The sequence below is a fragment of the Phalacrocorax carbo genome, chromosome 7 (genome assembly GCF_963921805.1).
Source record: "Phalacrocorax carbo chromosome 7, bPhaCar2.1, whole genome shotgun sequence".
Lineage (NCBI taxonomy): Eukaryota > Metazoa > Chordata > Aves > Suliformes > Phalacrocoracidae > Phalacrocorax > Phalacrocorax carbo.
Genome location: NC_087519.1, coordinates 45,335,613 through 45,353,178, shown reverse-complemented (window position 1 = coordinate 45,353,178; position 17,566 = coordinate 45,335,613). Strand labels below are relative to the sequence as shown.

General features: G+C 45.4%; 1 protein-coding gene across 1 annotated transcript; it reads left to right on the top strand.

The window, feature by feature from the left end:
- The first annotated feature begins 2,636 nt into the window (after positions 1-2,636).
- On the top strand, positions 2,637-17,566 carry IGSF10 (immunoglobulin superfamily member 10). Its single transcript, XM_064457804.1, has 6 exons — positions 2,637-2,869; positions 4,822-4,951; positions 6,840-7,230; positions 7,967-12,391; positions 13,014-13,914; positions 14,881-17,566. Exons 1-6 carry the CDS (start codon positions 2,676-2,678, stop codon positions 16,787-16,789), a joined length of 7,950 nt encoding a protein of 2,649 aa, XP_064313874.1. The 5' UTR covers positions 2,637-2,675; the 3' UTR covers positions 16,790-17,566.

The window sequence follows — 17,566 nt, the reverse complement described above, 5'->3', positions numbered from 1 at the left end:
AACCCTTGGGTACGCATCCTACAGCTTCTGTCTGGCACCACGGCGCAGAGGCAGATGTAAGCAGACTCCCGCTGGCTTCACATGCTCTGGCTTTCCTCATAGAAAACTGAAACATTTGGCAAAATTAGCATTTCTCCAAGAAAAATGCCAGTTCTGTGGAAAGTGCAAAATCTCAGTAAAAACACATTTTGGCTGAAAATTCCTACTCGGCTCCAGGCATAAATGACAACCTTGTTGGAAGGTTCATGGAGAGCCAGTTGCCAGGCATCGTCCACTTCCCTGCGCCTCCCTGACACACTGAAAGCACAATCCAGCGTCATTTATGTTACGTGGATTACCTTGGTTTCCTCTCATTTCACTCGATACCTTGAAGCCAATCTTAGTCTTACCTTTTAAATCAACAGCAGACAATATGCAAAACAGTAGCAAGGAATCATTAGCGACCACTTAGGCAGGTTTATCTACGACTGCCACAAGGGCCTGAACACTTATCCTTCAGAGAGCAGCAACAGGTTATTAGTCTGTCCAAACCCAGCCAGAGTGTTACGCAGTAGTGACTTCGCTCTGTATTTGGCACAGCTATTCTTTAGAGACTTTTTTTTTTTTTGTGGAAGATGTTTAGCAACTATATCAAATACAATCACCAATGATTCCTGAGGCATCATGTTTCAGATACACAGGACTATTTCTACAAAAGACTGTGGGGGGTGGTGGTTTTGTGACATTGTTAAAGAGCTTGTTTCCTGAAACAATACTGAGTCTTTGCTAATCTGGGACATGGAGATGGAGTCACAAACTTGTGACACAGGCAGGACTGCTACAAACCTGAGTGACAGTTCAATAAGCTGTGTGTCTCACCCAAAGTATCTAAATTCAGCTGCTGTTTGCCAAGCCACGCACAGACAGAAAGAATTTTGTGGCTGGACCGTAAACAGCCATATTAATGCAGTTACTGATGTGTTGTATGTTCCACCAACTGCCCTCTGAGAAGTATAAAACTGAAAAGAATCAGAGCCAAGGAGTGTCACGTGCATTTGAGCCTTGGTTGGAAAAATTCAGGTGCCGGACAAAAATCAGCAATGCTGGTACACGTGGTGTGGGTGGTAGATAATGCTATTGAGTAAGAGCCTGAGAGGGGAGTAAAAAGCTACAGGGCTTCTTCCAGTGCCATTAGCAAGATGCATTTAGAATCACAGAATCATGGAATGGTTTGGGTTGGAAGGGACCTTCCCAGGTCATCCAGTCCAACCCCCCTGCAGTGAGCAGGGACATCTTCAATGAGATCAGGCTGCTCAGAGCCCCGTCCAGCCCGACTGTGAATGATTCCAGGGTTTTCCTCCAAGTTCCTAATTTTTCACTCTGTGCAAGCAGTGATGTACTCGAAATTTCCTGCAGCTTTGAGGCTTCATGTTTAACTTCTAATCCTGACTGTGTAAGGATGTAATAATTGGCCATTAGTTAAAGCATCTATTAGAATACAATCGTAAAGTTTAGCAGCTCAAGAGCGATTAGGGAGCCAGGTAATCTCATGTTAAAGTATCTACTAACCTTATCTAACACATACTTTCAGTAGAAACATGCCATCAGTCACCTTTATCACTGTCATAAACACCATTTAGCAAAAGATAAGGCGCTGAAGTATTGACGGACTTGGTCTAAAAAGGAAGGCAAGCTGTCCCCCAAAAAGCAGACTCAGCAGTAGCTTCAAAGCGTCGCCAGCCAGTTTTCCGGAGGGACCCACGCACCGATCTCTTCCCCGCGACGGCAAATGCCGGCTCGTCTGTTTGTCCCTTTGCGGGCCGGCTCTCTCGTAGTTCGCTCTGACCGCGGCACCGGAGACCGCGTGCCGCAGCAGCCCCGAGCGCGGCGCTCCCCGCCTGCCCCGCGCCGCGGCGGGCAGGGGCGGGCTGGCAGGTCAGCGGGCGGCCCCGCTCCCCCCCGACCCCCCGCCGCGCCCCCGCCGCGCCCGCGCCCCCCGCAGCGCGGCGGCGCCTCCCGGGAGGAGGAGCCGCCGGCGGCGGGACCCTCCCCGCCTGGCCCGGGCCCGGCCCGGCCCGGCCCCGAGGCGGCGGCCCCGGGCGGGACCGGGGCGGGCAGCGCGGCCCGGCGCAGGTGGGGGCGGGCGGGGCGCGGCCTCCGCCGCCGGGCGCCCCTCGGCCGGGTGGCGGCGCGGCCGCGGGACCCGCTCCCGGGCGCAGGCGGGGGCGGGCGGGGGCGCGGGGCCGCGCCGGCTTTGAAATTAGTTAATTTTGCTTGGAATAATTACTGGCAAGAAAGGAGCTGACGTGTTCCTTCCCGAGGATAAATTGCTAGCAGATTTATAAACACTCCGCACAACCGGAGACGTGAGGTAACGACAGCCAAATACTAGTTTCCACGTTTGCTTCCTTCAAAGATTAAAACTTTACCTGTAAGCAACCACCCATGGGACACATCGCACGGAGACAAAGCAATCGTGAGGCTGTTTCTTTAAAACGACAAACATTTTAGGTCATAACACCGAGTTTTGGGTCTGCTGTGTGGGTTGGTTTTTCTTTCAAGTTACAAAATTCATATAGCTTAAAACTGAGCGACTCAACACAGATGTCACTATAACCGCTTGTGTGTTTTGTTTTCCTTGTAGGAATCCGTTCGCTTTTGCTGTGAAGGATGGTAGCGTAGCAGTTTGCTGCAGGATGAAAGCACTACGCAGAGGCAGACCCTGGTGGCTGGGGACCCTCCTCGGTGCCTGCCTGGCTGCTCTCCCCGGCAGCATCGCCTGCCCCAGGCTCTGCGCCTGCTACGTCCCCACCGAGGTGCACTGCACGTTCCGGTACTTCACAGCCGTCCCACCGCGCATCCCTCCAAACGTGGAGCGCATCAATCTTGGGTATGTTTAACACAGAGATTTTAAATATTCTGACCAGTTACCTTTCAACAGTTTGCAAAGCAACAATTAAGAGTTTTCAGATTTAGGGCTAAAAATTAACCACAGCAATAAATAAATCTTAAGAGCTTAATGTTGTGCATTATTCAGAGGCGGTTGCAATCACAGCTAGCAAAGCCTAAGACCACCAATGCTAAGTGGAAATTTTGGGGATGTATCACAGAGCATGTAAGAACTTAAAAAGTTTTGAACTTAAATGAATTCTTTTATATTACCTGGATGTTTTGCATCTGTAACATGGAAATCAGTCTGAAATAGAATTCTTTCTGGCAAAAGATAGTTCAGAGCTCAGACAGTGGGCTGGAAAATTAGTGTGTGTATTAAAGTCTTCAGAGACTTTGTTGTGACTTTAGAATTTCACATAATGCTAGTATCTGTGCTTTTATCTATCGAGTTTGTGGGAAGTAACACGTGTCTGAATATTTCAGCCTACAAAATGGTTCTGTTCTGCGAGTGGTTAAAAGGAATGGGGAACAGGTTATAGCCAGGCTCGGCTGGCCGGTTCACGCCAGTTTCCAGCAAGTGTCCTCTGTCACGCAATGGAATGACGAGACCAATCAGCAATATTTGACTGATCCTTGTATCGCTTTTGATACACGTAACCTTTGAATCATCCGTATGTGTATGCAGAAAATATAAAAGGAAGTCTTCACTGAAGTCTTCCCCCTCATCTGCCTTCTGCTTCCGGGCAGCACACCCAGGTCCCAGCTCCTGACTCCTGCCAGCCCCTTCCTTCCATTGATTCATCAACGTTGGAAGTGCTGTATATGAAGTCTTACAATTAAGTACCAGTACTTTTAGAGGACTGTGGGTTACCTGAGGTGTGGGACATGTGTTTGAAATACTTTAATTACTACTGCGAAAGGCTATTTATCTGACTGGTGAATTAATCCAACTTATTTGTCACCACGGGGCATAGGAGGTGTGACTGCCGCATGAGAAGAGGCCCTGCGTTAGCTAATCAGGTCATGTAAGTGTGTCAGGCGTATGCATGACTTCTTCATACAAGAAATCAAAGGCATTGCAGAGTAGGTACTCAGCATTTGCGAGACTTACACAACACCTACTAGTTCTGGGGGTAGCGTAGCATCGCCACTGTCAGTACTCAATGCTGCCTAGACTTAGATATGACAGATGGTCAAACCTCCTGTAGCAGTACAGCTCTCACTTGAGGAGCTCTCCGTTTCATTTTTGGTTCCCTGTTTAAATCCAGCCTAACTATCCGTACTGTACATATGCTGACGGAAACCAGGGGAGGCTGAGGCTGTGTCCCCATTAACGAGTAGTGTGTGCCACCGAACACCTGTGGAGTGGCAATAAAACTCAAGATGTACAACTGAAAAGGGAGGACAGCGTAGTCCAGCCAAAGAGCAGGGAGGGACTGCAAGGCACTCCGCAGAACCCAGCTGCGTCATAGCCGAGGTACTGGCGTCGTCATTCAGGACCCAGGAGGAAGGTCGCACCCCAGTGCCCTCAGTTTTACCTAGTTCTAGAGGACAGCAGAGGCGGCTCTCTTCTGTTCGTGGACCTCTCTGTGAGACTGCTGTGCAGGGAGCGCCCTCGAGTGAGAGAGGCATTAATGTATCAGCAACCCCTGCCATTACAGGAGCTCCTTGCTCTTCTACATTGAAACCCAAAACTGTCATTCATGTTTGCACATTTTTGCAGTTATTTTCCCTATCCACTGTGAATACAGTCTTCAGAAAGCTGCCCTGGAAAAGTTACCAAGTTTTGTGCTAATGTGAAGGAACGACTTAAAATCTGATCTTGGCAATCAGAAGTGCTATCTACCTTTATGCATTTCCAAAGAATTGTTCGTTTGTTTGTTTGTTTTAAAACTTGTGAAGTTTAGCTGTCTGACTAAACCCAGGTGCGGGATGAAATGTTTGTTACAGTTACAACAGCTTGCTTAAACTGACGGAAACCGATTTTTCTGGCCTGGAGAAACTGGAGTTACTGATGCTTCACAGCAATGAAATAAATACAATCCCCGATAAGGTGTTCAGTGATTTATATTCATTACAGGTAAGAATGAAATGTAGGAGATGACCTAATCTTAATTTTTTTATGACTTTTAAACAATCTGCAGTAATACCGACAAATGGAAGCAGACCAGCGGTCTGTAGCATTTTGGTTTCCTGTTTCTTACTGTATCCATGCAAAAGACAAGGGACTTCAAGATCCAGTATCCTAATGGGAAATGTCTTTCCTTCCCAGGTGGGCTTTCAGGTACAGCTTAAAGAGTGTGATGAACATAATTGGTAGATATCTGTCAGCAATACCTTAACGGGCAACTGCAGCTGAAACTCTCTTTCACAAGAGAGAGAAAGATTGCAGAACTCCAAGTACTGCATCTGTGGTAGGAAACTTGTCTTCAGTTAATTTGCTAGTCAGTTGTTTTTTCTTTTGAGGATTGTTTTCCATCCAGATTTCCCTTTCCCTTCAGCACAGTATAGTCCTGTCCCTTTCTATCCTTCATTAAAAAAGGCTCCTATTGAACAGAAACTGAACATATTACATATAAATATTTCAGTGCTTTAAATAAACTACAGTTCCTTGGTTTTATAATTTAAAATATATTTGTGGACTTTTAAAATTTAGTATTTGATGCCTGTTTTGTTCTTTAACTGAAATATTACCTATTTATAAAACATTAGCTATATCTACATATATTGTAAAAATTAGTAAATGCATGGTGTCATACAGGGATTCTGGAGCTGTCTCAGTATCTCACTGTGCCATGTAGATATTCATATATAAAGAAACACTTACATGATTATTTAGGAACAACCATTCCCAATTAATTTGATGTCCAGGTAACAGGTGTTCTCCAGTTGACTTTCCATAACTGCTATAGAGAAGTAATAATGTTGTGGCTGCGATGAACTAAGAACGTGAAAGACCCGAACTGTTCAGACAGAAAACGCAGCACTGGCTCAATTGCTGGTTCTAGAGGATCAGGGGGCAGACGTGGGAGGGAAAGGCAGAAACCAGACAAGCTTTGGAGCATACAGATCTTCAGATTTCATTAACCCTCATAAAGGGTAGTTCGGTGCCTGCAGACTTGCTTGTTAACTCCTTGCAACTGATTAATAAAATAAGCTTTATGGAGTCCTGTAGGCTTTTCCTCCCTTATCAACAAGCAAGGTGGTGACACATTGTAGATAAGCAGAATTCTATTTGGCAAATAAAATAAACTTGCATGTTTATTGTGATTTTTGTATTTTTTTTCCTCATTAATCTTCAAAATACAGAATTTGTGACTGTTACAGTATAATTCTAACAGGAAAAGTAACAACAAAAAGGCCGTCTTGGGTAACATATTTAATACTTCAGCAATATGCCAGATTTGTCCCTCTCATAGTTACAAATTTGACTTCTAACCTGTCAGCAACAAAATGGCACCTGAGAGTTGAGGTTTGGCAAGTGCACATCCGACATGACATAAATCCTGAAACTGGGAACACACTTAGCAGTTCTGTTGGCTAAACACCACACAAAAGGGACTGTTGCGTTCATTTTCATAGTCATAACACTGGCTGGAGCAAAAATCGCTACCACAGTGTGTGGTCAAATTCTACTTACCCTCTTCCTAAGCATGGTTTAATTGGGATTTTTCAAATGAGAAATAAACATTGCTTTATTTTATTTTTTAATCACTGCGTTTTGTAAATATGACTGCAGAAGCATCATCCTGCTGGAACAAAAAAGCATCCTTTTAGTCCTGCAACTAACATTGCATTTAAAAATAATTCTTCCTCCCTAAGGTGGTTTTTTTTTCCCAATCACTTGCATTAGTGGTCTGGTGAAGTACTTTCACTTCACAAAGTAACCATCAATCAAAATTTGTTAGGTGTCTTAGAACAATATTACATGGGCTAATATTATACACTTGTTACTTTTTCATCAACAGGTCTTAAAAATGAGTTATAACAAGGTCAGAGTACTTCAGCAGGATATATTTTATGGTCTAAAGAGCTTGGTACGGTTGCATATGGACCACAACAAAATTGAATTTGTAAATCCCAACGTTTTCTACGGACTCACATCACTGAGGTTGGTCCACTTGGAAGGAAATTTACTTAAGCAGCTCCATCCAGATACTTTTGTCACCTTGCGCTATAGCCAAATATTTAAAATGTCCTTCATGAAGCACATATATTTGTCTGACAATGTGTTGACTTCACTACCACAAGAAATGTTTTCCTACATGTCTGAGCTAGAGAGCATTTACCTTCATGGAAACGCATGGTCCTGTGATTGCAATCTACAGTGGTTTGCAGAATGGGCAAAAGAGAGACCAGGTGAGCTGAAGGCTTTGTTTATGCTTTTTAATCATGTTATAGCATCTTATTCCTCCTGGTAAAGGTAATTGCCCGTTATTTCTTTCTTCATTCTCCTAGAAAAGACCAAAAGACAGGATTTTTGTAGGTACATGTAATCAGGATAAACGATGAACACCATTCAGTTTCCCAGATAAAACTGACCTAGTGGTCTTAACCCATTCCCGAGTGCAGCCTTCCTTAATGGAACATTTTTCTTGGCCAGTGCAAAGCTTCAGTGCACCAGGAGAATCCGCAGGGAATAAGGAAGCTAATTTTTATGTAACTGGGAAGAGTGAAGGCCACGGTGCACTCGATTCGTGGAAATGAGGAGGAAATAAGGAACGTGACTCAAGGATTTCTCTGTTGCTGCCCTGAGTAGAGGTTACACACAATAGTGTGGTGTTACCCCCAAACCACTAGAGCCTGTGTCTCTCAGAGCAAAGCTGTGGCCGTGTACCACAGCAGAGCCCTCCTTGCATGTGTAAAACCGCTGGGACAGAAGAGTGCCACGCTGAGCTGCAATAGCAACAGTCCTTAAGCGGTTTCATCAGAGAACAGTCATAGGTTTTCTTAGGTACCTTTGGGTTTTCATAGGTTACTTCAAGATAAACTCTGTTAATATTTTATTCAAGAGAACAACTTGCTGGTAGCTATATGTCTTTATGAATAGTAAAAACTGTGTCACAAAAGCTTACTGCATTTTTGTTCCCTTCAGATGTTATAAAGTGTAAAAAAGACAGAAGTTCTGGTGCCCAGCAGTGCCCGGTTTGTGCTAGTCCAAAAAACCGTAAAGGGAGAAGCTTAGTGGATATTCCTTCTGCGTCTTTAACCTGCACTAAGCCAGCCATACATGACTCCCTGAAATTTAAAAACCTCACAGTGCCAGATGATGGGGATTTCAGTTCCGTATCTCCCAAGGACTTCATAGCTCCTATAGGATCCATGATTCTGAACATGACTGACCAGGCAGGAAGTCGAGGTAACTTGGTTTGCAACATCCAAAAACCTAAAGAAATGTCTCCCATCTCATTTGACAAAGACGGCAACAGTACAGTACTCAAAACATCATTCTCGGCATTTCTTGTGTGTGGCATCGATTATGAACATATTCAACAGCTATGGAGCATATTGGCACTGTACAGTAATTCTCCCTTAAAACTGGAAAGGAATGTCCTAGCAACGAACATGTCTTTTTACAAATACAAACAAATCTACTCTGAAAAAGATGAACTTTTTACCAATATAGAGACTGAACTGAGAGCTGAACCATCTTGGTTAATGCAAAGCAAAGTGGCATTACAGTTAGACAGGACGGCAACCACACTTAACACATTGCACATCCAGTACTTTACGGATGCTCAGATTATTTTGCCCAGTGCTGACAAAAAACAGGCGAGAAATATCTGGACTATCATCTCCAGGGACAACAAAACACAAACAGAGCACACTGTTTTAGTCGGGGGTACCGTAGAACTGGAGTGCCAGGCAATTGGAGAGCCAGCTCCTGCAATAGAGTGGATATTGGCTGATGGAAGCAAAGTTAGAGCTCCTTATGTCAGTGAGGATGGAAGAATCGTGGTAGTTAAAACCGGAACGTTCACGTTGCGGACAGCTGATACTTTTGACGCTGGGCTTTACCATTGCATAGGCACAAACTACAATGATGCAGATACTCTCACGTTCAGAATTACTGTGGTCGATCCTTACGTGGAACACGATGGTGTAAATGGAGCCCAACTTTCTACATTTGTTGGCAGCACACTCTACCTTCCCTGTACATCCACTGCTGTTCCAGATGCTGCCATCAGCTGGGTGTTACCTGAGCATGTGATTCTTCATCATTCTGCAAGAAACAAACATATTTTTGACAACGGTACCTTGAAAATACAAGGGGTAACAGAGCGAGACAGTGGCTACTTTAGATGTGTTGCAGCCAACCGATATGGTGTTGATCTTTTGGTTTTCCAGGTGCTAGTTAAAAAGGACAAAACCACCCTGAAGAAAAAGCATGTAGCTGTGGGAGAGTGGGAAGAGGGCAATGGCTCTGGCAATGCGATGCTGGCCTCTGCTGCAAGACGGAAACATCCCGTAGCTACTCAAGCTACCTTGACAGCTAATCAGGAATCTGCTGTCTCAGCGTCCAGGAATCAGGTCACACAGAGTGCACATAGAAGGAACAGCTACGGGAAGATGACTTACAGGCACTACAGGGACAAAATAAGCAGGCGGTTTAGAGGACACAGAAGACAGTTTGTTTCCTCAGCCAGGAGAGTCGATCCGCAGCGCTGGGCAGCCTTTTTGGAAAAAACAAAGAGGAACTTGACATTGATAGAAAAACGAGGAGAAGTTGCAACGAAACCACCTATTCAAGTCCCTAAATTCTCAAAAGTACCTGGGGATGAGGAGGAAACATCTGGTGATCTCCTATCTCCAGAAGAAGAATTAATGATACCAGTAATGGAGACAGCCACTGTATCTGCTCTGGGGAGAGCAATGGAAGGCACGGTAACTGCAGGGCCGGAGGCAACTGCGAGTAACATCCTTGCTAGTAAAACCCCTCTCCTGGTTGCAGAGGCAGCAACCCCCCTACCCTCTCCTTTTTCACAGTCTGTGTCATCTGAGAGCAGAAGGCCACAAACAGATCTAAAACCTACAATTACAGACTCATGGGAAAGATCTGATTTAAGTCAAGTATCAGCAAATGGTATAAAACAATCAACTCTATCAAATGGAGCAAGTAGAACATCTACACTCTTCACTGCTGGGCAAAGGTTGGTATATTCTGGGGAAAGTAATAACCAGCATTTAAAATCTGTATTGATGACACCTGCGACAGATATTACAGACACCAGCAAGTCTGTAACTTCCCAAAATGCAGTGGACAAGCTACATGTTTTTACTGAGTCTATTGATAAGATTTCCACCAAAACAGATCATGAGATATCTGTAGTAACAGTCAGCGAACCAAGTCCTGAATATGGTCACATTTATTTTCATAGTACTCAGAAACGAGTAACTCCTAAGCCACCATTGGACTCAACTATCATTACTCATCAGCAAATTCACATTATTCAGGATGTTACAACTCATACGCCCCAGGCCCAGCAGCAATACGGAAGACGAAGGAAAATTTCTGGTAGGAGACGAATTGTTAGACCAGGACATGTTCCAAGTAAGAAAGAGCACGGATACAATTTTGGGAGGCCAGGATCTGTCAGAGGAGATACAGCTGTGACTGCAGATGTTCAACTGACTATGACATATGTATCGAATTTAGCAATCCTAAATAATTTAAGCAGCTCCATCAACCCATTTAGCCCAGAAGCACCTCTTTCCTCCCCCTCTACCATAGATATGCCATTGGAACACCCAGTGGGCGCTCATCAAAACTCAGCATTCCTCAGGGAAGAGAGAAACAAAGCTAGTGCAAGGCAAGAAGCCACTACAACAGTCATACCTTTAATTACAGAAGTCACCCAAGACACCTCTCAATGGAAATTAGAGACCAGTGCTCCATTTCAGACAAATACTGATAAAGTCCAACCTTTTAGTATCGGACGACCAACAACGGCAATCCATACAGCTCGTGTTACGCCAGAAATTACACATACCAGAAGCACTAAGATATCTTCTACCCTTGAATCGGTCTCACCCAGCATTAATCGTAGAACCTCAGCAGAAGATTCCCAAGGAGGAAAAATAACTTGGGAACATCTTTTAGGAAATGGTGCGCAAAAAGAGGTCCTTCTTCAGAAGCTACCAAAACAACGGACAGATATGTTTCTATCAACAGAGGTATCGACTATGCTTCCTAAAACTACAGCAGCATTATCTGTGTCCAGAATGTCTCCTTTGCACTTTACGCCTATTTCAACAGGTGGGAATCACAGCAGTGGTTTCTTGTCCATAAACAAACCCATTCGTTATGGCAATGGTAAGTCAGAACGTCTTCCCACTGCAAAACCGCAGTCTTACTCTAATCCTGCAACTAGTGCAACCAAAGAAATGGATGTAGGAAGTTTGAAGCCAACAGTTATACCTATTATTACTCCTCAAACTGACAACAAAGGGACCAAAAGCAAAACATTCAGGGTGGGAAGAAAGAGAGGTCAGAGGAACAAGAAGCCCCTTAAAACATCTGCCTCACAAGGCGTGACTGCAGGCCACAGCACTGCAGCGATTCCATCGGTGAACGCCGCCACGCCTGTCATGGCAACAGTTAAATCATTAACTACGCCTACAAGTCTAACATCTGAAAAACCTCTCTCTGAGAGTGTAAGCGCAGCCTCGGAGATGGAAACACAAGCAGTGCCGGTCCTTAACGCACCAGAGGCACCTTGGCACGTGCCTACAGCAGCCACGCAGGCATCGACGACCCCTGTCACACAGAGGAACATCCAGGCATCCACGTTACCACCCAACAGTCGCGTTACTCAGAGTCCCACCACCACGATCCAAACCACACCATGGCTTTCAAAGCTGTTCAGTGCCACAAGCGCACGACGTGCCACAGTCTGTGCAACACCTGGCTCAGAACCTGCTCAGCAAATCAAAGCCACCACAACAGCAGGTGAAAAATCATACCTGAAAATGGAAGAGAGAGTTATTCAGGAAAACCACGTAGCACAGCTCACATTCCCAGCTGGAACCGAGTCAAGTACCAGAGCTCCTGCTGAATCCACAGACATCTCTTCTCCCAGCGCTCAGCATCCCACCCCGCTGCCAGCCCCAACAGCAGTTGTGCCACCTGCACGTACTGCAAGAATCACCTCGCCACCATGGAGGGCAACCAAACTCTGGCAGAAGCCCTCTGCCAAAGTCACAGAGAGAGGCAACACGTTAACTGCCAATACACCGAGCTTACTGAAACCGTCACAGGCCATGACTCCGTATGCTCCTCTGCAGGGAAGGGATGAGGACAGTTCTGTCAAAGGCTGGTCTGAAAAGAGGCAAGATCAAAAAAATACCACCAACAATCCTATAGCCTTGGACTCTTTAAGCATAAATCAGTTTTCAAAGCCCAGGATAATTGGAGGAAAATTAGCTGCTTTTACTGTGCTAGCTAATTCAGATGCTTTTATTCCCTGTGAAGCTACTGGTGACCCCCGTCCAACAATGCAGTGGACCAAGATATCATCGGGTAAGCTTGATAAACCGCTCCAGAATTTACCTTCCATTTTAGTCTTGTAATTTGGCAGATGTTTTCTGTGCCAAACTTATTTAAGAGGACCATGAAGTATCAGTGAAAAGATTAACTTTGAAACAGTGAAAAAGAAAGATATCCCACACACTTGTTGGAGTGTGTTACTACTAATTATGAAATGGTTCTTTAGGGAAATAAAAGGGAAAAAAAAATATATAATCTATATTTAACTATAATTCTGTGCTTATTGTGAGAAGATTTCAGTATTTATTGTATGTTACCTGCTATTGCAGAACAGTGAGGCAAGTGAAAAGAAAAATCTGTCTGTGGTAACAAACCATCAAATGAAGTTAAAGCTATGCCAAAATATTTTTGAATATGCAAAGCCCCATCTGCTTTGTCCAAGCTTCGTCTCTACTGAGGATGAAGTTTTAGTTTTACTTTAAAGCCTTCTCACTGTATATGCAAAATACTATTATTTCTCTCTTCCTTACCACCAGTGTCTTGGTTATTTGGGCAAAGTAGTCCAGGATGGGGAAAGTGTTTTCAGGGACTGAATAAAAAGGAACAGAAGAGAGAGGTTCTGACATGCTGCGCTGTTGTCCCCTTGCTTCCGTAGGGACTGATGCTCCGGAAAGCCGAGATGATGGCAGATGGATGGTGTTTGCCAACGGCACACTCGCCATCACCCGGGTGGGCCTGGAGGACCGTGGGCAGTACCTGTGCACCGCGGCCAACCTGCACGGCATGGCGCGGCTCCTGGTCACCTTGTCGGTAGTGGCCTACCCGCCCCGCATCACCGGCGGCAGATGGCAGCTCCTCACCACTCACTCTGGAAAGCCTGTGGCAGTGAAGTGCAGAGCTGAGGGCAGGCCTCCTCCCACCATCTCATGGGTTCTAGCAAATAAAACGCACATCTCGGACTCTTCCACAGGAAATAACAAAGTTCATGTGGAACCAGATGGCACTTTGATTATCAAGGAAGTCACTGTTTACGACAGGGGCCTCTACACATGCATGGCTAAAAACCCAGCGGGCACTGACACACTGGTTGTAAAACTGCAGGTCATTGCGGCACCTCCCGCTATTCTGGAAGAAAAGAGACAACGTGTTGAAGGAATGATGGGGAAAAATCTGAAACTCCCTTGCACTGTGACAGGGAACCCTCAGCCCACTGTCCACTGGGTCGTCTTTGATGGCACAGTGGTGAAGCCTCTGCAGTTCGTAAATGCAAAGCTGTTCCTGTTCTCCAACGGTACCCTCCACCTCAGCAACATCGTCCCTTCTGACAGCGGGAACTACGAGTGCATAGCCACAAGCTCGACTGGCTCAGAAAGAAGGGTGGTGAGCCTCGTGGTGGAACACAGAGATACACTTCCAAAAATAGCTACCGCCTCTCAAGAAATGACTCAGCTGAATTTTGGGGATAAGTTGCTTCTGAACTGCACAGCAACTGGGGAGCCAAAGCCCAGGATCCTGTGGAGGTTGCCTTCCAAGGCAGTTGTTGACCAGTGGCACAGGTAGGAGTCTTTGGTTTTTTTTTCCCCACCTCTTTGAAACTTCCAATGCTGTCTTCTCTGGTGCTCGTATAAGAGAGTGTTTCATCACTGAAACAACACATTGTGAACTAAATTCACTTTTAAACGTTGATCAGTGGTGAAACATCTGTGGTGATGGCTTGTTATTTTATGTCTAATAACAGACCACATCACTTGTGGTGTGAAGTCTTACCAAAATGGATACAAGTCTTATTTGAATTAAGGAAACTGATGTTAATTATACATTGGCTGAATTTTGGTCATTTTGTAGGAGGAAAAGTTATTTACAAGAGATTTGCAAAGTAGGACTCAGGAGGAAGAGGATTCTGTGGTCTCTGCCAAGTCTACCTTTGAGAGCCTCCCCCGCCCAATCCCTCCCACAGCAACACTTCACCTTTGCTTTGGGAGAGACAGTCCCAGATCAGGACACTTCTAGCAGGCCCATGAGAACTTGCAGCTGGGCTAAGGGAGATCCAGGTCTGTGCCCTGCTGCAGGAAAGGCAACCAGAGAGTCATCACTTGGCACCAAGTGTTGTTCTGGACAACGCGCAGCAGCACTGCCAGCTGCGCCTGGCCGAGGGCAAGTTTTGCGGCTTATCTGCGAGGAGAAGCATGAGGGAGAGGAGCAGAGGCTGGCAGGGTGAGGGACATAAGATTCAACAGGCTCATTTGTTTGCAGAACAGTTTTCAGGAAAGCAGAGGCGTCGGCGTGCAGCTTTGTGCACCTCAGCGAGAGCCAGCGAGGACGCGCGCATCTGCGTAACAACACACACAGCAACTACATCAGGTTTTAACCTGCGGGGTCTGCGGGGCATGAGGACACAGTGCCTTTGGAGAGAGCTTCTGTACTGTATCATGCTGTTAATGCTGTCGGTCACTTTCAGTGCTCAGTGTTCACCTCCAGCATTTTGTTCCATAATTCTTTTCCTCTTTCTCCCCCCACAACAGAATGGGAGGTCGAATCCATGTCTACCCCAATGGATCCTTGGTGATCGAGGCAGTCACTGAAAAGGATGCCGGTGACTATTTGTGTGTCGCAAGAAACAAAATCGGAGATGATCTGATACTGATGAAAGTCAGCATCACAATGAAACCAGCCAAGATTGACCAGAAACAGTATTTCAAGAAACTGGTGCCTTATGGAAAAGATTTCAAAGTGGACTGCAAGGCCTCTGGGTCACCCGCACCAGAAATATCCTGGAGTTTGCCAGATGGGACAGTGATCAACAACGCGATGCTGGCAGATGACAGTGGGCGCAGGTCTCGCAGATATGTCCTCTTTGATAATGGAACTCTGTATCTCAACAAAGTTGGCGTAACAGAAGGAGGGGATTATACCTGCTACGCTCAAAACACCCTGGGAAGAGATGAAATGAAGATACGCATCACGGTCATCATAGCGGCCCCTCAGATAAAGCATAACTACAAGACATACATTACAGCGAAAGCTGGAGATACGGCATTACTGGACTGTGAAGCTGCTGGAGAACCAAAGCCAAAAATATTCTGGTTACTACCTTCCAGTGACATGATCTCCTCGTCAACAGCCAGGCACTTCCTGCACGTCAACGGTTCTCTATCAGTCAGTCAAGTCAAACTGTTAGATGCCGGGGAGTATATGTGTGTTGCTCGTAATCCGGGAGGGGATGATACAAAATTGTATAAACTGGATGTTGTTGCTAAACCACCTGTCATAAATGGTTTATACGTGAACAAAACCATCATGAAAGTGACAGCAGTGAGGCATTCAAAGAAACAAATTGACTGTAGGGCAGAAGGGACGCCTCCCCCTCAGATTATGTGGATCATGCCCGATAATATTTTCCTAACAGCTCCATATTATGGGAGCAGGATTGTAGTACACAAAAATGGGACACTTGAGATTCGGAACTTAAGGCCTTCTGACACAGCAGATTTTATCTGTGTGGCACGTAATGATGGTGGAGAGAGCATGTTGGTCGTGCAGCTGGAGGTATTAGAAATGCTGAGGCGACCGATGTTTAAAAACCCATTCAATGAAAAAATAATAGCAAAACCTGGAACGCCTACCACATTGAACTGTTCTGTGGATGGAAACCCTCCACCAGACATAAGCTGGATGTTGCCTAATGGCACGTGGTTTTCCAGCGGCATCAGGACTTCCCAGTTTCTCACGGGAAGCAACGGTACCCTTACCGTCTATAATCCCGATAGAGACAAAGCAGGAAAGTATCGCTGCGCTGCCAGGAATAAAGTTGGCTACATTGAGAAGCTGATCATCTTGGAGGTTGGCCAGAAGCCCAGCATTCTCACTCACCCAGCGGGGCCCGTGAAGGGTGTCAGCGGGGAGTCCCTCTCGCTTCACTGCCTGTCTGATGGGAATCCCAAACCAAACACGGCGTGGACGCTGCCGGGTGGCTACGTGCTGGATCGGCCGCAGATCACCAGGAAGCACACACTGCTGGAGAACGGTACTTTGGTTATACGAGAAGCCACCATTCACGACAGAGGAAATTACGTGTGCAAGGCCCACAATAATGCCGGAGATTCCTCCATAACTGTTCCGGTCATTATTGTAGCCTATCCCCCCAGGATCATGAACAGACCGCCGCAGACCATACACACGATGCCTGGTGCAGCCATTCAGCTCCACTGCATAGCACTGGGGATACCAAAACCAGAAATTACCTGGGAATTACCTGACCGCTCAGTACTCTCCACAGGTCACCAAGGCCGAGCATCCGGGAGCGAACTGCTTCATCCCCACGGGACATTAGTCATCCAGAACCCCCGACCCTCAGATTCTGGTGCGTACAAGTGCACAGCGAAGAACCATCTTGGCAGTGATTTCACAGTAACATACGTTCACGTCATTTGAAGAAAGAAGTGCAGCATGAGCGATTGCTATTGAAGTCTGCAGCTGGACCGAGTTCATTCTTGGAATGAGTTTTATATAAGGCAGCCACAGGCATCGAAGTGCCTAAATACATTTACAGTATTCAGTCTGCAATGACCGTGCAAAAAAGGAGAGGAAAGGCTTGGGGAAAATTAGATCTGGCATTATTATCTAGCATTGGTTCTTTCAGTGATTAGGCAGACTTAAAATAAACTTAAGGCACTTTTGCTCTGCCAGGAAACATTGAATATCAAATAAAATTACTTTCTGGAAGTGTACCTAGAGATCTTCAGTAAAGGACAGACTTCTTCATATTTTCATAGTTTAATATTGTCCACCTTGTATGACTGTCATCAGCATGGATCACAGAAAGCAAGAGTATCTGAGAACCAAAGAGCAGATTTTATTGTGATGCGGATTACCTTTTTAATATGTTTGAATATTTAGTATGTTTTTAGTAAATGTTTGATGGTGAAACAAGTAGTGAAGCATTTCTAATAATACAGCTCTGTTTCACAGAGCCTTTTTTGCAGAATTTTGCCATGAAACGTACAGAACAACTTCGTTCTGATTTTTAAACAAGAGAGTAAGCCCTGTTTAGTGCTGCTTAGAAAAAGTGTATGGCCCACATGTAGAAACACTCTAGCTTGGTATCATTTTCCCATTGTTTTCCTATTGTCACCAAAGCATTTTTAAAATATTTCTCACTATAAAACAATTGCATCAAGTTACATATAAATTTACAATTCTGATTGCTTA

Bases quoted from the DNA above. Each gene is read 5' to 3' on its own strand.
- IGSF10 (XM_064457804.1), top strand. From the start codon at position 2,676: ATGAAAGCACTACGCAGAGGCAGACCCTGGTGGCTGGGGACCCTCCTC. The intron at 4,952-6,839 runs GTAAGAATGAAA...TTTCATCAACAG, and splicing joins GTGATTTATATTCATTACAG to GTCTTAAAAATGAGTTATAA. The intron at 7,231-7,966 runs GTGAGCTGAAGG...TGTTCCCTTCAG, and splicing joins ATGGGCAAAAGAGAGACCAG to ATGTTATAAAGTGTAAAAAA.